This window comes from Amphimedon queenslandica, unplaced genomic scaffold, assembly GCF_000090795.2.
Source record: "Amphimedon queenslandica unplaced genomic scaffold, v1.1 AMPQUscaffold_13410, whole genome shotgun sequence".
Taxonomy (NCBI): Eukaryota; Metazoa; Porifera; class Demospongiae; order Haplosclerida; family Niphatidae; genus Amphimedon; species Amphimedon queenslandica.
Window position 1 is genome coordinate 75,765 of NW_003546354.1, and position 15,000 is coordinate 90,764.

The 15,000-nt window shown below is 33.7% G+C and overlaps 4 protein-coding genes and 1 long non-coding RNA gene across 9 annotated transcripts in view; 2 read left to right on the plus strand and 3 right to left on the minus strand.

The window, feature by feature from the left end:
• Positions 1 to 4,484, minus strand: part of LOC100633553 (uncharacterized) — a 26,908-nt gene extending 22,424 nt beyond the window's left edge. Inside the window, exons 1-14 of one of the 5 annotated variants that reach the window (XM_019996451.1) lie at positions 4,399 to 4,478; positions 4,305 to 4,354; positions 4,159 to 4,258; positions 4,018 to 4,073; positions 3,490 to 3,553; positions 3,296 to 3,412; positions 2,735 to 2,956; positions 1,301 to 1,393; positions 1,164 to 1,223; positions 1,018 to 1,106; positions 855 to 913; positions 574 to 647; positions 440 to 500; positions 1 to 167 (exon numbers count right to left, since the gene is read on the minus strand). In XM_019996451.1, the coding sequence (XP_019852010.1) occupies positions 130 to 167; positions 440 to 500; positions 574 to 647; positions 855 to 913; positions 1,018 to 1,106; positions 1,164 to 1,223; positions 1,301 to 1,393; positions 2,735 to 2,956; positions 3,296 to 3,412; positions 3,490 to 3,553; positions 4,018 to 4,073; positions 4,159 to 4,258; positions 4,305 to 4,354; positions 4,399 to 4,452 (1,137 nt within the window). In that variant the 5' untranslated portion in view covers positions 4,453 to 4,478 and the 3' untranslated portion in view covers positions 1 to 129. Of the gene's footprint in view, positions 168 to 439; positions 501 to 573; positions 648 to 854; positions 914 to 1,017; positions 1,107 to 1,163; positions 1,224 to 1,300; positions 1,394 to 2,734; positions 2,957 to 3,295; positions 3,413 to 3,489; positions 3,554 to 4,017; positions 4,107 to 4,158; positions 4,259 to 4,304; positions 4,355 to 4,398 lie in introns of all 5 variants that reach the window. The other 4 variants (XM_003386589.3, XM_019996452.1, XM_019996450.1 and 1 more) reach the window with 4 other exon arrangements.
• Positions 4,485 to 4,541: 57 nt separating this feature from the next.
• LOC100633680 (cilia- and flagella-associated protein 161-like) lies at positions 4,542 to 6,691 on the plus strand. Its single transcript, XM_003386590.3, has 9 exons — positions 4,542 to 4,649; positions 4,707 to 4,796; positions 4,865 to 5,003; positions 5,390 to 5,453; positions 5,506 to 5,590; positions 5,825 to 5,925; positions 5,992 to 6,049; positions 6,278 to 6,351; positions 6,394 to 6,691. The coding sequence occupies exons 1-9, from the start codon at positions 4,581 to 4,583 to the stop codon at positions 6,545 to 6,547; spliced, it is 834 nt and encodes a 277-aa protein (XP_003386638.1). The 5' UTR covers positions 4,542 to 4,580; the 3' UTR covers positions 6,548 to 6,691.
• Positions 6,692 to 6,697: 6 nt separating this feature from the next.
• On the minus strand, positions 6,698 to 8,156 carry LOC109581941 (ankyrin repeat domain-containing protein 29-like). Its single transcript, XM_019996454.1, has 2 exons — positions 7,316 to 8,156; positions 6,698 to 6,728 (listed from the first exon to the last, which is right to left on the minus strand). Exon 1 carries the CDS (start codon positions 8,135 to 8,137, stop codon positions 7,325 to 7,327), a length of 813 nt encoding a protein of 270 aa, XP_019852013.1. The 5' UTR covers positions 8,138 to 8,156; the 3' UTR covers positions 6,698 to 6,728; positions 7,316 to 7,324.
• Positions 8,157 to 10,433: 2,277 nt separating this feature from the next.
• Positions 10,434 to 10,657, plus strand: LOC109581945 (uncharacterized). The gene is made up of 2 exons (XR_002184827.1): positions 10,434 to 10,520; positions 10,564 to 10,657. It is a non-coding gene; the product is annotated as an uncharacterized LOC109581945 (long non-coding RNA).
• The window catches only part of LOC109581944 (E3 ubiquitin-protein ligase TRIM39-like), a 5,555-nt gene continuing 1,149 nt past the window's right edge, over positions 10,595 to 15,000 (minus strand). The window contains exons 4-17 of the mRNA XM_019996455.1: positions 14,750 to 14,812; positions 14,621 to 14,698; positions 14,524 to 14,567; positions 14,200 to 14,305; positions 13,985 to 14,093; positions 13,596 to 13,706; positions 13,446 to 13,547; positions 12,967 to 13,183; positions 11,829 to 11,875; positions 11,585 to 11,679; positions 11,114 to 11,149; positions 11,015 to 11,057; positions 10,894 to 10,924; positions 10,595 to 10,804 (exon numbers count right to left, since the gene is read on the minus strand). Coding sequence (XP_019852014.1) covers positions 10,781 to 10,804; positions 10,894 to 10,924; positions 11,015 to 11,057; positions 11,114 to 11,149; positions 11,585 to 11,679; positions 11,829 to 11,875; positions 12,967 to 13,183; positions 13,446 to 13,547; positions 13,596 to 13,706; positions 13,985 to 14,093; positions 14,200 to 14,305; positions 14,524 to 14,567; positions 14,621 to 14,698; positions 14,750 to 14,812 — 1,106 coding nt within the window. The 3' untranslated portion in view covers positions 10,595 to 10,780. The remainder of the gene's footprint in view (positions 10,805 to 10,893; positions 10,925 to 11,014; positions 11,058 to 11,113; positions 11,150 to 11,584; positions 11,680 to 11,828; positions 11,876 to 12,966; positions 13,184 to 13,445; positions 13,548 to 13,595; positions 13,707 to 13,984; positions 14,094 to 14,199; positions 14,306 to 14,523; positions 14,568 to 14,620; positions 14,699 to 14,749; positions 14,813 to 15,000) is intronic.

The window sequence follows — 15,000 nt, forward strand, 5'->3', positions numbered from 1 at the left end:
CATTGGCTATTTAAATTTTAGAAGCAGTAACTCAATTAACACATTCCTCAATATTTTTAGAATGTTCAGTTAACATTTTCAAACTGTCTCATATACAGAGAGTTATTGTTATTGATTTGAGGTTTTAATTTATCTTCCTATTATTGATAACATTCCACGAAACACACCTATTATACCAAGATTATAATAAAAATAATTATGCACATCCAATACTGTAAAGCCTGCACTATCCACTATTCAGCTTTGTGGTTACTTTGATGTGCTGCCAACTCAGTTGCCTGAATTAGAACTCAGTTCTATTTCAGGCAATAGAGTTGCCATAAGATCAAAGTAACCACAAAGTTGCTTTCAACAAAGTTGAATAGTGGATGATGGGCTTTAAGGCATAATTAACTTAAATTGTAATAAATTTTAGTCCCCACACAATACTAATACTCACCTAATAATGATTCTGAGTCTCTCTCTGATGTTTGCTTCAGCCGTCTACAAAATTCATTTAACTGTGTGATGAGGATTATGGTTTACAGAAAGAGGAGGAGAAATAGCTAATCATGCAGACTGATTATCTCTCACTTCATAAATATATGATTCCAATATCTCCAATGAACTGTTGCTGGCCTTTAAATGATAATAATGAGCTGTAAGATCTGGAGAGAGAAAAAGAAAAAGGTTAAATAAAATTAGTTCAAAATAGGACACTCTGGGCCAACATAACTACAATTTCTAATGCTTCTGATCAACACAAAATGCTGAAAAAAATTTAACTCTATTCCAAGACCAATGTGGATCTATGGCTATACACATTAAAGCATACATATGGACCAGTAGCATATAAAGCGTCTCTATCAACAAACCTTTTAATGGGAGGTCAATCTTATGATACAAATCCCTCATGAACTCTTTATGACTTGTCCTACAAAACAAAAACACACATACATGTACTCATTAATTATTAGCTATAACTCCCACTACTATAGTACATGCATACCAAACTGATACATTATCCAATACACTTACTTAATGCTAAGAAACAATTCTTCAATGTACTTCACATAATCTTCCATGCTCTCTTTCTGTCTGATTATTTCCGCCTCTTGAGCCTTCAACTTATCATAAAAAGGAAGAGATGTGCAATCCATCATAATATACATACTACAGTATACCTGGTCAGCTTGTCTTGATTCTATTATTTCAAGTGTTCTTAGTATTGTCTCTAACAATGTCTATAGAATTGTGCTATCAATGATTATCAATTGTTATTGCTCTTGTTGTTATTATTATTATTATTGTGACTGTATACCTTTGTTATTTTCTTGTCTTTAGCTGAAGATAATTCCTTTTTAACCATTTCAGTGTCAGTAATGTACTCATTAGTCAATTTGTGTGGAGTTTGCTACAAAAAAACAAGTTAATGAACATGCACAATACTGGGACAGGTGTACATGTACATGTACATGAACTTGCCCTTCCTTAGAATACCGATTTGTACAAGTACAAATCTGAAAATTCTACGAAAAATTCCAAGTCAATATAAAAAACACATGCACATGTACGTATCTTCCTAAAATTCCGATTTGTTCAAGTACATGTACGCATCAAGAAAAGTTCAAAACATGGTCCACCTGTTCACTCCAAGTCAATATATAACGAGACACCTACGGTGCGTGGCTTCGCCCCTATAGCTGTTTGATTATCAAAATTAAAAGAACTTTAGCATGCAAATTGCATATATACATGAAAAAGTGTACTCCTGAGGGATAGCAGCTAGCTTGCATAGATCTACCAGACTACCTGCAGAAGTAGCAGCATGCAAGCTAATCCAGCTACTCCCAAATTGGAGGTGTGGCATTACATCATCAACAATTAATTAATTATTAGATGAAAACAAGAAGGAAGTTTCAGATTTTTCTCTTGTTATAAGCGCTATATGACATTATAATGGCACAAATACTGTTGCCTAGATGTAAACTGAGTGATTTGAGAGAGTTTAGGACCTTTAGACTACCTACAGTTCACTCGGGTTGAAATTCAAGAAGCTATAACTCACCAACAAGAAAGATGTAAAGAGTCCCACAAATATTAAAACAATAACTAGTCTTGATCTACTGGAAAAGAATCTCATTTACCTCTAGAGTACTACCGCTATTGCTGGGCATTTTCTCGTGAGATAAAAAGCTTCTACTAGCTAGAGCTGCTCTCTAAACATCTCAAGGCAGTAAAGCAAGACTTTTCCTAACAGAAGAGAAGCTCTCACAGATTTAGATCACGCGATTATAAAGATATACATTCTCAAAGACAAAATATAGCACACAGAATGAATGAATGACAGACAGACAAACTGAGTACCTAGTCCTCGCCTACGCAAAGCTGGGCGAGGCCAAAAAGTGTACAAGTACATATCTTCCTAAAATTCCAATTTGTTCAAGTGCATGTACGCATCAAGAAAATTTAAAACATGGTCCACCTGTTCACTCCAAGTCAATATATAAAAAGTACATGCATATGTACATGTATTCCTAGAACTCCCAATTTGTTCAAGTACTACAAGTACAAATCAAGACAAATTCAAAAACATGGTCCACCTGCTCACATAAACAACCTCATTCATGAGTAATAAAGGAATACAACCACAAGATCACTCTACTAAAACAAATTAAACTCTCCCTCTTTCCTTTCCCCCTCTCTCCCTCCCCCTCCCTCCCTCTCTCTCTCCCTCTCTCTACTCTCTACTCACCCCAGGTATAGCTAGTGATAGGGTCATTAGTTCTTGGGTTACAGTTGATAACAGATCCATTGTACCAGACACTTCAATACTTGAGTGGTCCAGCAGTTTATAAAGAGGATCAACCTCCTTTAGAGTAGGTAGTACTGGAGTACACTTTGGTAATAAAGAGAGGGAGGTATGAAGCCTTCGTAACTGGCTATGTAGCTTTGATAGTTTACTCTCCATCCAACTCTGGATTTAAAAATAAATAACAGTCATCAGTTACTAACTCTGAATTTGGCAGGATGATGGGAATCCTTTCCACAGGGTTTTAGCATAGTGCTCAGTTCAAAAATTGATGCAACAAAATACATGGTAGGTGTACATGTACATGTATATGTTTCACAAAAATTTATACTTTCCTAGCCAGTTTTGACCAACTTTGGCCAAATTTTGGGCAATTTTAAAAATTCATAAATATCCAATTTTGATCAGAATTAGCTCAAACTTTCTACACAACACTAAATGTATCACTAAATTCTTTCCCAGTAAGCACACAATACATTGGCACATGTACTCATCAGTACTCACTATTTCTCTAAGTGATATATTATCTTTGTTAGATAAAGAGTCCAATATTGTGAGTGGCTTTGATAATCCACCAGTATACACTAAAGGTAGAGCAACATCTTCTCTGGGACATGAAACCTTGAGAGAGAGAGGGAGGGGGAGGGGAAATAGGAGAAAGGTAGAAGGATTTAACTTTCTCAAGCCTTTGATTTAACTTTCTTAAGCCTTTGATTTAACTTTCTCAAACGTGCTGCATCTTCAGCAATTGGCTCTTTATTTCTAAAAAAAATAAATTAAACAAAGAATGCTATTTGCCATTAAAAATTACTCATGTAAAATTCCTCATTAATATTAATGTCCATGTAGTAGCAGTAGCATCACATGCACATGTAGTACTTATGGGCCTGGCTTTAAATTTTGGCCACCCTATTAGACAATGTACATTGTTGAGTATGCACATCAGCGATTGTTAATTAATTTTCAATAACACCCACAAAATTATTTTGTGAATAAAAATTTCATCAAATAATCCAATTTATTGATTAAACAAGGTATAGCATACAAATTTAAATGGAATTCAATTTTAAAATCCGCAAAACTTACTACCCATAAAATTTTATTCACAAATTACATTATTAAGCATATCAGGCAATCATTGACAAATTCCAACCACTAGTACTCAACCACTAGTACTATAACAATACATGTACATGTGCTTCCACTGCATGAATTCTTAAACATACTTTATCTTATATTCTAGTGCCTCCCCATAAACCTGAAGATCAGATAGCAATTGAACCTGGCCCTCAAGAGCATCAGATAATATTAATAACTGTAATGAGGTCACATGACAGTCACATGATCCAAAAATGGGAGGGGCCTACCTGTCGCTCCAGCTGGAGTATGTGAGCTTTTAATAAATTGACTCGTCTCTCACTGAAATTCTCAACTGATGTCTCCTTTATTAACTGAGTGTAGTCAATCCTACAAAATTATAATAAAAACAATAATCACTATACATTCACGATACTTTAAAGTTTCTAGCTCTGATTTTAAGGAGGCAATTTCTTTCTTCAACACCTAAAAAGAAATAAAGAGTCTCTCTTAGCTATAAATCAATTTACTTCACAAGAAGAGCAAGTTCCATGTGACTGAGCATGTTTCCTGTGAGAAGACATTACAATGATTACATATACGATAGTCCACGGAGATAACACAAAATACATAACTCAAGCCCCGCCTCTATTTACGTTGCCATACCAACCGAACAACAATAACATAAATCTAGAATAGATTGAAGAGAGATATGAGTGTTAGGACTTACAATCCTTCAGTTCGTGTAGGAAACTGGAACGAGGACTTGTGCCTCGAAGAAGTGAAAGCTCCCAATAATAAAAGCTTTAATGATGCAGTATCTGTTTTATTTATATAGGATTTATTGAAGGATTTTCTTGACAAGAAGGAAAAAGGTGAATTACATATACAGAAAGCACACAATCTCCTTCAGACTGTCCTTAAAAAGGTGAGTTTTATAAAAATACATACAATCACTGAATGCTCCTTCAATTATTCTTTCTATTTTAATTTTAGGTTGAGTTGTCTCCTCTCTCAAGCGATGGCTACCTCAGGATTGGTGATAAAGTTAATTTGAAGCACATACCAACTAATAGTGTGGTATCTGCTTTCATGTCAGCTTTACAATCACATGAAGCTACTCAACTAATGCCAGGTATAAGAAGCAGATTTACAATGCATTCAAAATGCAACAAAATACCGTATGAGCATAAAATTCTGTTGGGTATTTAATTTTGCAGATTTCAAATTCTTAACCACAAAAATTAATACCATGGAAATGTTCACTGTGCATGCACAGCATGTCAAAATCTATAACTTCGTGCAAGTGTATATGGAAAAATGTGAAATTTAACCCCCTTGATATTAAAAAATTAAGATCTTTTCACTAAAACACAATTTTTATGCCCTCGAAACCTACTACCCGTACAGTACTGAGTTTTACATAGATCCTTACTATCCTATTATAGTAGCTCTGCTTAAATATTATGCATAAATTATGAACATGAACATCATTAACTTGTATTACTATAATGCATACAGACAGTCAAGTCACTGGATCATCTTTTCTTCAGTCATGCCCACGTAATATCTTTGTGATTGGCAGGTACATGAAACATAATGGAAATACATTATTATCATTAACACTCTCCCTATAGTCCATATCCTGATGTACCAGTTGGTGCTTTGGTAGGATATGAAGATCACATTACATTGCAAACACTGCCAAATGAAGGTGGACAGGTATGGTTGGCTGTTAAATGATTGCATTAATAATAGTACATGTATACATGTACATGTATGCTAATGTTGAATGGTGAGTTAGACAGTTAGTACATGCAATGGATTTAATGGTGTAGTCTATGAAAGCAATTAGATTATTCAACGTATTATGATAGATACTTCAATATTATACTTCAGTAACATACACAAACAGATAAAATTGATACTTTAGTTTTACCATCTCATTCCCTTTAGCTGTATCTGCACAGTGATCGTGTTACATTCAATAAACACTCAAAACATTCGAGAGAATGTGAGGTGACCCTTGTCAGTGACCTAAGCTATTTCACTCACTGGTAAGAGACTACATGCAATAAGATTAAGTATTGTCATTCTATTATATACGTTGTTGATTATTTTAGGTCATTTCGTAATCCTAATCACAGTGAAAGACTAGAAACTGAGGGAGAGCCTGTACCAGTAAGAATAACTACACTATACTTCATACATGCAGGCATATCAGCCTTTCTGAATGTACATGTATATAGCTTAATAAATTCAAATTGTAGTGTGAGATAGTACACATGTATAATACATGTGGTTCATCAAAACTACATGTATAATAATCATTATTGTTAATGCACCTCCAACATTTAAAATAGCTACCATACATATACATTATTTCATTTTTTCTTCCTCCCATTTTAGGCGAACAAACTTGTACTGATCAATCACTGTAAGACGAATCATAACTTGGCACTCAATGCAGAGTATCGTCACAAGTAAGTCTATTAGTAGTGGGTGTGTCTGACTCTTTCCACTAGGACACCTTATGGATTGGAGTATGAGATAACTGCTTGTACAAAATTTAACAAACACAAAGTTGAGGACACAAATAATCAATTTATGATAGTCACAGGAGAGGAAAAGATTAAAATAGGAGAAGGAGAGACAGAAGATACTTCTAAAAGCGAATAAAACAATTAAATAAAAATATTAAAAAATATTGTTATTGTAACTATTTTTCCCGGAAATAAGGACACTAAAAAGAGAAAAAACTTATCGTTAACAGTGATGTTTTTGTTAATTTTATGTTTGTGTAATATTTTACTGAAAAACTTACTAATTTCTTTCTTTGGCAGTAGCATTAAGGCTGAGGCTGAGGGACGAGAGAGAAAAAGAAACAAAATAAAGAGAAAGGAGTTTTTTTTTAATGAAAATGAAATAGTGGTTCATCTTTTAATTAAGGAATCAGATCATGCGTTTAAAATAACATTATTATTGTTATTTTTTATTGTCCAAAATAAGGACAATAACAACAATCACTAAAATTAATAAAGGTTACAAATGCTTCACCTACATCTACATGTAAGTATGTACAGTGTATATGTGCATTAATCACTACTGGAATAAAATTAGTAACAAATTGCAATGTTTTTATTCCACCCTAAACACATACAACAGTGAATGATAAAACTCAATCACAATAACTGCACACATGACAAACACATCAAAGGGCATTCAATGTGTGGGGCTACTCGTTGTAACTGGAGGGGAAATAATTTGAGGAATGTATTGCAAATAACTATAAATTTAGAGAACTGCTATTATATCAAATTTAGAATTTTAGTAGACTGTCTCTTGATCATATATAGTTCAATAACTTTTTTTTAAAGTCTTAAATTTAAGCAGCAAAAATGTAAAAGTAAAATTAATAAGTATATATAATGTGAAAAATTTACCTACCATCAAATATCACTTCTTATCTGTAAAGTCTCCTTTTCCTAAAGTATCTGTTGAAGGATAACTTTTTACGATACTAATATTTGATACTGTATGATATCCACTGGAAACTGTTCTTTGAGATGGAAATGAATATAGGTCTACACTAGCCGCAACGTCTTCCTTAAATTTTATGACACCTTTCAAATAATTGTTAATTAATGCAGATATTTCATCAGTCTTGGCATAAAACAATGCAGTGTAGCCTTCATTAGATTTAATATTTGGATCAACTTTCCATTCCAATAACAACTTAACTACTTCATAATGTCCTTTAGTACTGGCTATCATTAAAGCAGTATGACCTTTTCTGCTTTGAACATTAGGATCAACTTGTTCCTCTAGCAGCAGTTTAACTATTTGAGTATGACCATTTTTACAAGCCAGCATAAAAGCATTCACTCCATCTTTCTTTTGAACATTATAATCAACTCTTTCTTTTAGCAACAGTTCAACTATTTGAGTGTGACCATTTTTACAAGCCAACATAAAAGCATTCACTCCATCATTTGTTTGAACGTTAGGGTCAACTTGTTCCTTGAGCAAGAGTTCAACAATTTGAGTGTGACCATTTTTACAAACAGACATAAAAGCATTCACTCCATCATTTGTTTGAATATTGGGATCAACTCGTTCTTTTAGCAGCAGTTCAACTATTTGAGTGTGACCATTTTGACAAGCCAACATAAATGCATTCACTCCATTATTCGCTTGAACATTAGAATCAATTTGTTCTTTAAGCAACAGTTCAACTATTTGAGTGTGGCCATTTTTACAAGCCGCCATAAAAGCATTCACTCCATCATTCATTTGAACATTAGGGTCAACTTGTTCCTTCAGCAACAGTTCAACTATTTGGGTGTGACCATTTTTACAAGCCAACATAAAAGTATTACAACCATCTTCTCGTTGATATTTATAGTCAACTCCTTTACTAATCAATAGCTCAACAACTTCATAGTTACCATGGTAGCTAGCAATCATTAAAGCATTTGATCCATCAAATACCTTTAAGTTAGGATTAGCATTAGCTTGTAGCAACATCCGAATGATTGAAATGTGATTATGTTCACTTGCTATCATTAGTGCAGTCAATCCATTATTGTCCTGAATGTTTACATCAGCTCCAGCAGACAATAAATTGTGTACAATGTCCTCATGTCCTCCTTCACAAGCTAACATTAGTGCTGTCTTGCCTTTTTCATTAGTATGATCAATATTAACAGTTTCTAGTTGAAGAAGAAACTCTACTGCTTCATTATTACCAACTGTGACTGCATCAAGGAGAGCTAGTTCAAAGGTAAAGTTCATATTCTCATCTTCTTGAAGGACAGGATGATCATTAATGTATAAACTAAATATACCAATAAGACGTATAAACTGTAACTTTCCTCCAGTATATTCTATTAGACTATCAGCTGTAGAACCATACAAAGAGTATTCTATGATGACAGATCCAAATGATATTTTTATATATTTCATTATTGATTGCTGGTATCCAAATGGAAGCAAGTTGTGGATCAGTAGAGAGAGTCCATTGATGTTGCTACTATGCCATGGATTATGAAGCTTTATAAAAATCGTTGGCATGCTTGATATATCTGGTAAATGTTCTTCATATATTGTTTTTAATGAATCATTAAGGTGCTTTACTTGAGCTGAAAAACGAAGTTGATCAGCTCTTTCTTGATGTTTCTTCAACTCGCTAACAATATTTAACTCATCACCAAATTCAAAATCTTGTAGGAATACTTCACTCATGTCCACTATCAGACTGCAATCAATGAAATCATAAAACGGATGAATGATTTTGAAAGTTTCATCTAATGATGCATTTGTTAGCATATCATTCCAATGCATGTAAGTCTCCAACCATATAATAAGTCTATGTAATATGCAGTCAGAATCCTTCTTAGTTTTCTCTTCAATTCCTAGCCTGGTATGCATCATTAAAATAGAAAACTCTTTATTCAGATCAATTAGTGTGCGCAGTGTCCCCTTTTCATCTTCTGCTGTATCAAACATTACTGTCTTCATCTGTGGTGATGGTCTGGTAGTAACAGCAACACAACTTCTAGCTGACCTTGGTGCACTTTTTTGTAAATTTCTTCTAATGTCTTGTACTAGTTTGTTTTCTCTTCTTTTGTTCAGTGCATTAATCACATCAGCCCATGTTGCTGTAGGTGCTATGCTCAGCCATTTCGAGTACAATGCCGACTTTCGTTCATCAATTTTTACATTTTCTGCTTCAATCTTTGAAATGTCAGAATAAGTCATTCCAGGTAAGGAACGACCAAATGGTTTCCAGTCAACAAGTGGTTCAAGCCATTGAGTTAATAATGGAATATCAGGTCGATCATCAATCACAGGACCAGGATTGAGCTCAACATCCCCTGATATAAGGAGGAGCATACGTAGACAAACAATCAAATAGAGATCATTGTGAATCAGGTTAGAACTGCTGCCTCCAGGTAAAACTACTGACTGGAGGTAATTCATATCATTAACAGTAGTACATTGTACTAGGTAGCAGTTACCTAATAATAAAATACCAGTAAATATGCAAGTAGAAAGTTGCAATTGTTGTTTACCTGTTGAAGGAATCATCAAGATGTGTCTTAATAAAGAGAGAGAGTGAAAGAGGAGGAGGAGGAAAGCAATAAGAGACAGAGCTGCTGGCAGTTTAGATGACTTCTCTCCTGATGTAGTACTGCCTGACTTGCTGTCTACTGCTCCTTTGAATGAGTAAGAGTGGTAGCCATTAGCTGGTCTACTGGAGGCAGCTTGACAGTAGTTCCACAGTCCAATACTTGCTCTCCATTGAGAAACATCAATCATCTTGTATTCATGGAATAACTGAACCAAAACTAACTGTGGCTGGGGGCCGGGTTGTGGTTTTACACTAAAGTGATTAAAACTAATAATGACTGTTGAGATATTTCAGATATGTAGTTACTCCTACTGATTCCCTTTTATAGCTGTAACTGCACAGTGATCATGTCACATTCAAAATAATAATAACATGCATGAATCGATGATGAAAGACTAGGATACATGAGTATAACTTCATTTTCTGTTTTCCTTCCATTTTCAGGCAAACAAAACTTGTACTGATCAATCATTGTAAGACGAATCATAACTTGGCACTCAATGCAGAGTATCGTCACAAGTAAGTACTATTAGTAGTGGGCATGTCTGACTCCTCCTACTAGGACACCTTATGGATTGGAGTATGAGATAACCGCTTGTACAAAATTTAACAAACACAAAGTTGAGGACACAAATAATCAATTTATGATAGTCACAGGAGAGGAAAAGATTAAAATAGGAGAAGGAGAGACAGAAGATACATAATTATAATTCTAAAAGCGAATAAAACAATTAAATAAAAATAAATTGTTAAAAATTACAAAAATATTGTTATTGTAACTATTTTCCCGGAGATATAAGACACTAAAAAGAGGAAAAATTTACATAATTATCGTTGACATTGTTGTTTTTGTTAATTTTATGTTTGTGTAACATTTACTGAATAAACTTACTAATTTCTTTCTTTGGCAGTAGCAACAAGGCCTGAGAGATGAGAAAGAGAATGAAGAAAAGAGAGAGGGAGAGAGAATAAAGTTTTTAAAAATAAAAAAATAAAAAATAGTTTTTATTCACCATGTTGATACGTGGTTCATCTTGTAAGGGATCAGATCATGCCCTGATAATAACAATTTTAATATTAAAATAAAAATATAAATATTATCATTGTTATACCTTCATGACATACATCAGCACAATTCTGACATATCCCTATGGACAAAAAACAAACAAGCATACAATATGTACATACATGTACATACTACATGTACATACACACATACATGTACATGTACAAAGCAATTAGCTAGGAGGCATTGGGTGTGTACATGTATATGTACATGCATATGCCTATTCATTACTGTATAGCGGGTTTATTTCGAGGATAATAATCTTCACAAATGACCTGTATCCGGAGGTTCATGAAATTAATTTTCGCTAATTGCTACTTTTTGCCACCTTGTACCATATTAAATTGATTTTCAAGGAATTTAATTTCGTGAATCTTTAAAAATCCGTGAAATTTGCTATCCTCGAAATAAACCCACTATACATTATATTGTTCTTGTAAAAAACATTCATGTACTGTACATGTACATACTGATATCATAATGCTAATACTATACTTATCAGTTAATTATGACTCACATGATGCTAATTGACATGTTTTGCATGCGTAATAGTCGATCGTTTTGACTTCTCCTTTCACAAACGTAGAAGCAAAACAAAGCTTTGGCTCCTCCCTGAGACGGAAAGGGGAGAGAAGAAAAAAATAAAAGGATCAAAATAAAGGAAATTTAATGCAACAGTCAACAGTGCAGTTCTTATCATTGTATTTATTGTAATCAATTATTATGATTACATGTATCATTAGTGGTCATTATGGCCTTACCCTCTCAAAACTATCTTTCCCATTATCCTAATCTCACTACCTGGTTTCTGTAGAGGGAGAGAGAGAGAGGGAGCGGAGAAGGATAAAAGGGAGTTAAATGAAATACATGTGTAATTCAAATAAAAAATCAGGGTGTCCCCTAAAATATGGACCATAAAAATCATCTTTTTTATACTTATGTACATGTACATGTACATTGTTACTGCAGAAATAAACAAGCAAGATCAACCATTTATATTCAAATAAATTAGTTACAAATTGCAATATTTATATCCCACCCTAAACACACACACATACACACATACATGTACATGTACATTAAAGTGATGGTGAATGGATACAAATGAGTGAATAGCTATCATGTATGTACACAATCTGACCCCACAAATACATGTACATGTACTATAACATTTAAATCAATTATTAATAATCATCTTTCGTACACACATTAATACAAAAAAACCTGTGTCTGTATCTAGAGCCTTATCAGCCTCGGGCCTATGGCCCTCAGTATGATAAGTCACATAGATACATGTACATTGTACCTCTACCTCACTGTATAACCTTTACATCTTTTGTACACATATACACAAAACTTGTGTCGGTATCTAAGGCCTTATCAACCTAGGGCTTATGGCCCTCAGTAAATCCCATAGATACTTTCACCTCACTGTATAATCTTTACATCTTTTATACCGTATAAAATGAAATGTTGACGGGGATTTTATATTGGCGGATTGACGGATTTACATGTATATAAAAACACCAAAATAAAATCCACAAGCAATAATTCCATTCATGTGTGTGACCACACCCACATTAATTTTAGTTAAAAGCATGGTTAAAAGCAGCTAACTAACATGGCTTTACTATGTTTCTTTAAGCCAGTCTCTAAACCAGGTGATAAAGAATACAATCTTCCAGAAAAGGTACAGTCTTTCTCTGATAATAATGTTCACAACGAACTACAACCGCTTAAGTAAAACCCTGCCTAAGGGTGGGGTTATGATTAATTTGTTAGAAACCGCCAATATTAAATCCACCAATAAGCTAGCCATCACAAAACCGCCAAAAAAAACTCCCGCCAACAAATCATCTTATACGGTACACACATTAATACAGTGTACATTATACTTACAATCCCATACTGGAGTACAGGCATGCAGTCCCCATGAAGTGTAGTGTGTACTAATGAAGTGAGTCCTTGTTCCTCTTCCCCTTCTCCTCCTCCTTTGCAAGCTCCGCCCACCTTATGCTTCTTGAGGCCACCACCAGCACAGAGAGAGGCTTCACCTCCTACAGCATCATCATCTTCATCTTGATTATCATCATCATCATTTTCAGTGGCGAATGGGCTACAGTAGTAAAGTAAAATACTGTATAATTGTATAGTGAAAATTTCCAGTAAATGTATTTTAACTACATGTACATGTATTTAGGCGGTTTTAAAGTTTGAATGTATGAAAGGACTGAGATTTGATTTTCAGTGAAAATTGTGAGTTTAACATTGGTTATTTTTTTATCTCAAATATTGATAATTATTGTCTTCATAAAACTTTACCAAATTAAAGCATCACACACAGACAACTATACCCTCTCTTCTCACTCTCCACCCACCTCAGTAATGAGATCTGTAATTCCTCGCAAGGAGGAAACTTTGTCACTTCCATTTTCTTTTCTTTCATCATCTCCTCCACTTTCTTTAAAATCGTGTCCATCCTAAACCACACCCATAATTAACACGCATATTTAATGAGTATCACATACGTCTCATTGGGTTTCAATATGACGTCGTCGGCAGTGAAGTTTTTTTCAGGTACAGAGAGACAGACAGTGATTGGTAGGGTATCAGGAGCAGGAAGGTTTTTCTCGAGATATCTGAAATATAAAAAAATAAAATTAATAATAATTATTGATTTTACTGCATCCAATCAAAATTTTAACCATAATTACTTTTGTGTTAATTTTTACAAAAAATTAAAATTTTGCGAAACATGAAACCAGCAGAAAACCAGCTAAATTTGCATTCAATCAAAATTAAAATTAATGTATTTTTTACAAAAAATGCAAAAATAGATGGATCGAGCTAAAACCCCACTGGATTTTTATAGTACATTTAGTCCCACTCTCCCTCTTTCTCTGTCTTTCCCCTGTACCTGTCATAAGCTGATGTCAGCAGCAGTTCTATCCTAGCCAGTTCATTTGTAAGTGACTGATTCTTCTCCTCCCATTCCTTCTCAACTCTCTGCAGCTGCTGAACACGTTCTATACAAAAAATCAAAAATCAAAATTTACGAATACATACATGTACACATGTATACCAAATAGACTGAAGGTACATGTACATGTACAATGTATACACTGTATTTACCAGGGTGGTCTGGGTCGTGAGGGTATTGTCTTATCACTTGTTCTATTTTCATCTGTTTCTCTCTCCCAGCCTTAGCCCTTGATCTCTGATACTCTCCTAATATTTGCTAACAAAATGAGAAACAATTAAAAACAATTAATATAATAATAGTTAATTAATACATGCACAATAATAATGATAATAATTTACATGTATAACTGTAAAATACATACATGTATAATAGTCAATCAAATTTAGAAAATATTTAGCTTCTAAAATGTAAAACAAAAATTGTCAATAATTATAACGAAATATTAAAAATAATAATAATAACTGAGCAATCACCTGGTGATACACTTCATGCTGTTTCATTGTCTGCTTTAAATGCTCTACAATAAATAAATAATTAATAATGTTTTTGTTTGTTGTTTGTTGTTGTTACTTTCAAGTATTCCTGTGAGAGGTGACATGACAAGACTACCGGAAAGAGATTTAGCTCCAGTCAGAACTGATTCAGATGCTAATAAAAAATTAATGTTGTTATATAATTTTTGTTCTAATTAATGCACACCTGCATCGGCCACTTTTTGATAATAAAGTTTTTCTTCTTTTACTCTCTCGGTCACTATTTTACCTGAATAATGATACAAATTACTACTACTAATAATAATAATTTATAATAATTTATAATAAATTTCAGCCCTTGTATTAGTAGTCCCAACATCCCATGTGTAAATAGTCACAGCAAATTTTCAAAAAAACCTTATACTATAGCCCATGGTATTTTCAAAAAATGGCTCCAAAATCACCTCTAACTTTTAT

Coding starts and splice junctions, on each gene's coding strand:
- LOC100633680 (XM_003386590.3), top strand. CDS start 4,581: ATGAGTGTTAGGACTTACAATCCTTCAGTTCGTGTAGGAAACTGGAAC. Junction 5,454..5,505: donor AATATCTTTGTGATTGGCAG/GTACATGAAACA, acceptor CTCTCCCTATAG/TCCATATCCTGATGTACCAG. Junction 5,591..5,824: donor TGCCAAATGAAGGTGGACAG/GTATGGTTGGCT, acceptor CATTCCCTTTAG/CTGTATCTGCACAGTGATCG.
- LOC109581941 (XM_019996454.1), bottom strand. CDS start 8,137: ATGGCGGCTTGTAAAAATGGCCACACTCAAATAGTTGAACTGTTGCTT.